The 9195-nt window shown below is 31.0% G+C and overlaps 1 protein-coding gene across 3 annotated transcripts in view; it reads left to right on the forward strand.

The window, feature by feature from the left end:
- Positions 1-8409, forward strand: part of LOC127702557 (uncharacterized) — a 168793-nt gene extending 160384 nt beyond the window's left edge. For all 3 annotated transcript variants that reach the window (XM_052206813.1, XM_052206814.1, XM_052206812.1), the window contains exons 6-8: positions 6172-6231; positions 6650-6808; positions 8255-8409. In XM_052206813.1, coding sequence (XP_052062773.1) covers positions 6172-6231; positions 6650-6808; positions 8255-8316 — 281 coding nt within the window. In that variant the 3' untranslated portion in view covers positions 8317-8409. The remainder of the gene's footprint in view (positions 1-6171; positions 6232-6649; positions 6809-8254) is intronic.
- The last annotated feature ends 786 nt before the right edge of the window (positions 8410-9195 follow it).

Raw genomic sequence — 9195 nt, forward strand, 5'->3', positions numbered from 1 at the left:
CACTGTTGCAAAGCTCATTTTCCGTTCACTTTAAAAACCTACAAAAATTGCCTAAACTTTTAATCTTAGACTAGACAGCGTGAAAGATCAATACACTTTGGTAAGTGTACAAACGGCGTTTTGACAAACCGGTAAATAATCATGTTTTCGCCCGGGGATATGAATTTGACATTAAACGTCCTTCAGTAACTTTACAATACCCAGCCGTGTCATTTCCGTATATTGTAGATGGAACGTGTGACAAATATACACCAGCAATACCAATACAGGTGAATTTTACCTTTTTAAATGATTCCAAAGAGGGGGTGCATTGCATTTGCGCCAATTTTGAAAAAAAAAATCAATCTTTCATTTGCGCCAAAAAAATAAAACTACATTGGCGCCATTTCACAGGTAACATATAACGGAAAAGTTTTAAATATTCATTTTTACATCGTGAATAAGATGATTTTTTAAGTATTCCCCATGGATAACTTATTTTAAAAAGTTCATAATTATTGTTTATTATAAAATTGCGAGTCAGTTAGGTTTAAAATTATATAGTGTTCGCATGTTTGAGGTGTCAAGATGGATGGATCTGAGTAAAATCCGTTAGTTTTCTCAGAGTTTGATTATTTCATATTTTTCATGTTGGGACCGTTTTTAGCCAACTTAACGGAATGGTTTTTAGAAGGCCGTACGGTTGTCTCTGGTGGCTTTCGTCCACCTCATTTGAACTTTACGGATAGTTGTAAATTCATAAGCAATTCTTAATATACCACATCTCCTTGTGTTTACATAGAGGAAATTAGTCTGTAATTTTTATGACCACACATATAGGTTATCCAGTATAAATAAGTACATCTGAGCCGTTGCCTACAAGTCTAGTGTCGGAACAAACTTTTGGTTTTACTCCAGTATATATATAGTCCTTTATTTCTAGTTTTTATGAACTCGTTCAATTATAACATAACTGTGTTTTAAAGTTATTATTCAAAGTCTCTTTTAAATAAAACAACTTTTTATACTATTCAAAATTGAGAATGGAAATGGGGAATGCATGTGTCAAAGTGACATCAACCCGACCACAGAGCAGAAAACAGCCGAAGGCCACCAATGGGTCTTCAACACAGCGAGAAAATCCCGCACCCGGAGGCGTGCTTCAGCTGGCCACTAAACAGACACCAAGTGATGGATACAATTGTGGCTTATATTGTTTAATTAATTTTTTAGAGCAAAAGATTAATTGATTGTTGGTTGCTTAACATCCAGTGGCAAACATTTCATGCATATTCAGGACGACAAAACTTTTCAGAAAAAGATTATGAAGTACTAGGTATAACAAATGTTAAAATTTTCTCATCATTGACCTTTCAATACAATTTTGTTTATGATATGATCTTTCGTTGTCTTTCTATGGTTATGAAGTCATAAAGTATGTTCTATATATTCTAAGTTAGCATATCTGTACAGTTTGTCATTTTGACTTTTTTTTATTTTGCCATGGCGTTGTCAGTTTGTCTTTGAATAATAAGTTTGAATATCACTTTGGAAATTTAATTCCGCCTTTTTACAAAAATCATGAGATTCAAATTTGATAAGATGAAAGATTATATTTTAGACTAATACGTATGCACATCTGTACAATTTAATGAGATTATTGATCGGGGGTAGACAATTCCTCTATCTAAACCAAGAAAACCAATATGTCTGCTGTATAATTCACCTACTTCTATTATATAAAATTGTAAAATGTCCTAACAGAACAAGTATCGATTTGCATATTTGTAAAATTTAATGTCAGTGGTACACACAGTGGCGGATGGGGGGGGGGGGGGGGGGGGGGCGGATTTTTGACCCCCTTTTGTTAATAAGGACATACGGTTGGATCCCCTCCCTTTATCCTTGGTTGGGAACCCCCATTTAAAAAGACTGGATCCGCCACGTGCACTGTACACATATTTAGTCCGCATTGTTTTCCGGGCAGAATAGAACACCACTGTTACTAATTTTTATAGTTGTAAATATTTACGCTAAATTTTGTTAATAAAGATAGGAACAGTTACAATTGTGTGGTCATAGATTTCGTAAATTTGTTTTCTGAATCCATATAGCAAGTGGCATGACATCATAATGGTGAATCGGGGAAATCACAGAAAGCTTATGGAAATGTTAGATTTTTTTTGATATATGACAATAGCGCAAAAAGTATCAAATATGTTTTAATAGAGAAAAAAAATTGACTGTAGCTGTAATAACTATATTTTTATTTGTTTTTAATTGTGTCGCTCTTTGATGACCATTTATGAAACCTGCATTTTCGTCTTTCATTCTTACGTACGTCTAGAAATTTACAGAACTCAAATTATATATCTGAATAAAAGGAGTTGTCGGTTTTATTTACGTCAATAATATAGCAAACAAACCAAAAACAAAAACAAAAACCAAGAGACATCCAGAGAGTAAAGTGGATTTTTCGGCTTGCAGTACAAACTAAGTATAAGTATAAAGAACAGTTATATTATAACTATACCACGTCAAAAGTTCTCTCGTTCATTTCATTCCATAGTAGAGTGAAATGACTAACTTTCATTTGACCTTTAAAGAGGCAGAATTAGTTGACACAAATGTTATGCCTTTTTGCATGGCTGATTGTATATATTTATGTTGAACATGTTAAATTCAAGGCGATCTTGTAGCGAACGCACAACCCTATACTGTGTTTGGTTTTTCTACGATATCTAGTTAAGAAAAAACTTTATTATCTGAGGGGTGAAACGACGGAGAAAATAATATGTATTAGATACACATTAAGGGCGTTAGCCCGAATGAGTGCGTATTACTTACACCAAGATAAATTGAATATTGTCAATGCAGAATGACAAATTCAATAATTTTGGACAGGGACTTTCAATACTAACGGATTCCCTGTTAAGGAGGAGATCTTTTAACAATTTGACAATATGCTATTAAAATGCATGATAAATGCAGGGTATCAAATTTATTTATCGACATCTTTGTGTAAAAAAAGATACAATTTTGCTAGATAAATAGAAAACAATAACACATTTCCTTGCATAATCTTATCTAAAATTATTGAAAATTATCATAATTTATGAGTATTGTTTTAACATGATACACCAAAGCCGAATTTTGCATGTTTGCATTACACACTTGCACTGTTTGGATTAACGTATCAATTAGAAGGTAGGTTAGAAAATCACAAAAAAAGAATTAAAGGACAAAACGCCATTATATAGTTTTCCGGATAATGTTTTTTTTTTGGCAAATATTAAAAAAAAATCTTAAACTTTTACATATACATAACATTTTAGGTAAACACCTAGAGTTACATATATACCAGCATACATTTTTGATAGGAAAAAAATGCTATCAAAGATACTTCAGAAATGCCTAGCTCCATGCCTAAGAAATATACATCTTTTTTATTGTTCACATTTATTTAACCTCCATTCAACAATAGGAAGGAACATGTGCCTCAGCTGTGAAATGAATTGATTTAAAACGACTTTTAACATATTTACTTCTGTCTTGTCAATATCTTAGCATAGAATATGATCAGAATATGGTCTGTGTATAAAACAAGTATACCGCTGTAATAAAAGCACTAGACAATTTATACATGTAAATATATGCTACTTCCAACAGAATTTTGTTTTGTTTTTAGTTTTTAATTATTTTTTTGTCATTATCGTTTATTTTTTAACCACTAAATTTGCGGTTTTGTGATATGTTCGTGCAGTTTTAACAATGTCGTCAATAGTGTTCAGAAAGAAGCTACTAGTATTATAAAATGTGTCAGAACCTTAAATTACACATACATGAACGGTGTACCATGACAGGTGTACATATGATGTAATTGTGAAATAGCCATTGTAATTGCCAAGTTTTTGATAGTTTAAGGATCATTTTTGATTAGTGGCACGTGCCATCGAATTCAATCTTTATTGACAGAAAATATTAAATAACGAATACGTTTATTACTATTATAGGAAGAAAAAGACGAAGAAGAATTATTTGCTATAGTGCAACTTGAATAAACAAATAAATACATAATTATTTTATATTAAATAAAATTGTTATTAAAATGAAAGAAAGGATTAACGCATTTACAAGGATATATACTAGATGCTGAACTTAAATTAGGTTGTATTGTTTTAACGAAAACTTCTATGAGGATCTGGAGGGGGTCCTTTATTTCTGTATTCTTTAATTTTTTATGCCGATTTTCTCTATTCTTTAAACTTTTTGTCTATTATTATCAATTCTTTATATTCAAGCACCTTATTATTCTCTATTCTTTATTTTTTTTTATCCATTTTCTCTATTCTTTATATTTATTGCCACTCATTCTCTATTCTGTAACCTCCTCCCCGCCCCCTCCCATCAACATCTTCTTCTTTCCGATGGTATGTTATTTATAGTTTTATTGTCTCGTCACGGTCTAAGTGCAGTTTTCAGAATATTAACTGCACTCGGAGACATGGTTCCCTGATGCGGCCTTGGTGACTACGCATCACTACGAAATAAAAGCAAAAAAAAAAAAAAGAAGACGGTTGTCCAAATATAAAAAGAATAACACGCACGGGGAATGATTACTAAATGCCACGAAGTAATTATTAAGTTTTAGAGGAAAGTATCGAAAGATAACGAAATTAACGATATAAATTATCTGACATAAAACATATTTGTATTTACGTTGATCGTTCCCGATGAAGTTAAATCCAGAAACGTGCTTCAGACGCATGAAATTTATAAGGTGTTTTCACTCTTTTGATAATGTTACGTTTAAAATTTGCAATTACTTCTTTTCAAAGAATAAGTAGATAAATACATAAATTAACATCAGAAAATAAAAAATAAAATAAAATCATAAACAGTTATAGGCGAATAAGTTATTTCCTCAACAAAACAAAATCACTAATCTCTTAAAAAAAGACCAACAGAAATAAAACGTCAACCAATGATTTTATGTTTAATTATTAAAAATAAACGTTTTTCATTCTAGCATTTATATTGTAATTTTTTTATAATTAAAATGTATCATCCACATGAAGGGGCGTAACTCCTAATATCATTCTGACACACTAAACGGATCTTAACCCGATCTGAAAATTTTGAACATTACTTTTTATGTTTGGTCTGAATTCGTCTAAAACCGTCTTAACATATCTTGTTTAACAGCTAGAGCCTTCTGTCTTGTTTATCTTGACATGAATGAACGGACTGAACACGACATATCTGAACAGCGTCTGAAAGTCTTAAAAAGTCTTAACGTTTTTCCCTAGCGGTAAATTCAGTTGATTCAGACTTGATCAGACCAAAATGACCGTTTCAGACTGAAATCTTGCTACTAGTGCAATGTAGAATAAAGAAACACACAGCAGTACGCACAGTAAAACTCAGTTTAAAATGAAGTCCGAGTCCGATGTCAGAATAGGTAACAAAAGAAAGTAAGCAAAATAGTATACTTTATTTGTCTTTATTAATATTACTTTTACTGTTAAGTCAGTTTTTTTATGATATCCATTTAACGTGACTCTGTACTTATGTTTTCCGTCATACTTTGAACAACAAAATTATTTTATATCTAACTGTGGGACGTCAAACGTGCGATTCTACGCCAGTACTTAAAACCTTCCATCCTTTATGGGTGGATTTTACATAGATAAATAAAATCGTTTAATAAAACAGCAAAATGAGGATGTTAAATTTGATGTATGCTTTTTTGTGCTTCTTTGTTACATTTGTTTGTTTCATAGTGGTTAAGATGATAACACATGTTTACCATTTTTGACATTTTTACCTATTGTGTCTGTTTGTTTTGTTCACGCATCGTTGTCAATATAATGGAATTTGATGCGACTGTCATACAAATGAGAGGTTTAGCTATAAAACCAGGTTCAATCCACCATTTTCTACATAAGAAAATGCCTGTACCAAGTCAGGAAAATGACAGTTGTTATCCATTCGTTTGATGTGTTTGAGCTTTTGATTTTTCCATTTGATTAGGGACTTTCCTTTTGGAATTTTCCTCGGAGTTCAGTATGTTTGTGATTTTACTTTTTTCCAGTGGTATCATTGAATAGACAGTCTTCTTTATTATTTATTATATGTTTCATTATCCTTTTTGCATACATTAATATGAAATATTTCTTCTTCATGCTTTAGATATACTCTTCAGAATGAATAGCACGGTATTTGTATTCGCTTTTGTTCTCCTAGCTACAGGTAACATTTAACTTTTATCTACTAAACTTGTCACTTTATAGAATATAAGTAACTGTAACAAATGCAGCTTCTGAGCATAATGAAATTGTCTTTAACTGTAGGTCGTGAAATTTATTGATTATACAGACAATGATTTTATTGTGTTCTCCTTGATTTTGACTGTGATGTGAACAAATGGAAAATATGCATTTGCAAATTGAATAAAGGATAAATAATTTATTTGAACCTATGTTAAATATAAAAAGGTTATATTTTCAATAAAAAATGTTCTTTAAACATAAAATTAAAATAATAAAAATAGCATATAGTGATTGTGTAAATTAATCCAGTTTCCCTCTACCGTTTCAATAGTAAGTGTCCGGGTTCGTATCAACAGAAAATTATCATATTTCAAGAAAAATATTTTCTTTATTTACAGGTATTCAAGAATCATTTCAGCAAACTTGTTCTAACAGATTTTGTAAAGCACGCCCAAACAGCATTGCATGTGAAGGTTGTTGTGTAGGATTAAGGTGTAACGGCGCGGCTGGTTACTGCGAAAATTCTAAATGTTATTGCAATGGATGCGAAATAAGAGGTGTGTAATTAACTTTGTAAAAATAAGTGTTTAGATTTTAAGGTTGTGTTATAACATTAATGGTAGAAATTGTTATGCACCAGATGCGCATTTTGACAAGTAATGATTCTTTTTTGATGCAGGAGATCGAAAGATTTGAAACTCCAAAACCTTGTAAAAACGTTGGAAGAGCTGATTACCACATCTCCTTTATATATATATTAATGCAATACACCAAGACGGGGGGAAATCATGGGTAACACAAATTTAACCCGATAACACACAATTACTTGCATATGGTTATCGTTTAAGGAGTATTGTAACCCGTTATAATGTTGAATATGCGTACCCATTGAGATAAATCGACATTTAGGAAACCAATAGAACCGAACGACATTAGCAGATGTTCTGTATAACGTTGTTTACATTTTCGTCAAAGTATTTTGATATAACTAAAATTCTTTAATATGAATATAACGGATAGTTAACAGTTAATTATATGGATTGAAAAATATAAAAGATAAACAGTTGTATATATAATGTGTGTTATTGCTTCTATGAATTAATTTACTATGATTATTAAAGGTTAAGGTATATCAATATTATGGATGATACAAATATTCAAGAATATTACTGTTCTCATCAATTACTGGAACAAGATATACAATTTTGATATTTTTAATCCACAAATTTTGTAATTGGTCGTAAATATGTTGTTAATTATATGAGAACAACTACTGCAAATTAAACAAAAATGGCACTGAATGTCTAAGGTACTTCAAGTCAATTAAATTGACAATATAAAATCTTATCACAATAGTCTTGTTTTTAAAGATACAAAAACAGTAATTGATGAATGCGTGTTCGTGTAAATATAACCATGATATTTAAATAGTATATTGAATATCATAGCTATTAAGCAGACAAAAAGTATAACAAAAATACCGTACTCCAAGGTAAATTCAAAGAAGGGAAGTCCATAAAAACTGACAAAATCAAACATAATCAATCAACGGAACGAGTGATAACAAAACTGTCATATGTCTGGCTTGGTACAGGCAATGTCCGAAGATATGGTGGGACAAATAAAGGCAATAGTAGCTATATAGTATACCGTTCAATAGTTATAAATCGATTTAACTGAAACAAATCCGGGTCACAAACCAAAACTGAGGGAAATACTTCAACTATAAGAGGAAACAAAACGGAACAACAGAAACACTGAACTGCTACAAAAATAAACACCACCATACATATAAACGGGCTATGTGATAACAACTGCCATATTCCTGACTTGGTACAGGGCATTTTAACGTGGTTTCAAAGATAGCTTAACCGCCCACTTATATGACAAAACCATTAAAATATCGCATAGTAGTAAAAAAAAAAAACAATACAGCAGGGCTTATTGATATCTTTTGTGAAATGCAAAGTTTGTGATCTTTTTATAATATCTTCCATTTTCAGCTCCAATGGTTGGTACTTCTGGAACAGGAACGATAGAACGGACAGATCGAGTAGAGCAGTAATACAAAAAGGCCATAAATATATAAATTACTAAATGATAAAAATTGTAATGTTTCCTTGCCAGATAATTGCATTAAAAAACTTTAATTGAATAATTTCTTATTTCTATGTATTATCATAATTCAAAAGATATTCACAACCAATGATTCTCTTGTCTAATGTACATGATGATAATATGGTGATGTCCGACTATTCAGAAAAAACAAATAAGCATAGATTGATGTGTAGTTCACGTTAAAATGAATACTCCTTGGCATTCGAACATGTCTAATGATCCAATGTAACTGTCTGATAAAAATGTAAATTATTCAAAGAAAAATAAGTATATATATAAGGGGTTAAAGAGAAATGTGCATTCCGAAAACCTAAAGTATAATTTACCAACATTTCGGTAAAGACAATCACAATATTAAATTTATAAGATTCCAACCACTCGAAACGATCCAGAAACAACAAGGACAATTGCATAAACAAATTGGAGATTCTCGTAAAATTATCAACCTGTCTTGGATTAAACGACTGCAGACAACATATCCTCTTGGTCAAAATGACAATATAATGGGACAAAATAACAAATCTAAAACTTCTTCTATTGATATCATAAATATTGTTGATCAAAGACAACGTAATAATAGTTCTCATGGAAAACGCATTATCGAAATTAACGAGTTAAACATCGTATAAATTATACATTTGATGATTTAAAAACAATGATAGGCATCAAAAGTTATTGCAAATGGATGGTATTTTTGTTCGAGCATATTGTTTTTCTTTAATTGTTTAACATTTCTTACCGATATAATATGTTACTTTTATTATTCTTCCCTTAGTGTATTTATTTTGTATTTACATTGTGTCATAGGTCAAATTTATTTGTTCAG

Source organism: Mytilus californianus, unplaced genomic scaffold, assembly GCF_021869535.1.
Source record: "Mytilus californianus isolate M0D057914Y unplaced genomic scaffold, xbMytCali1.0.p SCAF_5, whole genome shotgun sequence".
NCBI lineage: Eukaryota > Metazoa > Mollusca > Bivalvia > Mytilida > Mytilidae > Mytilus > Mytilus californianus.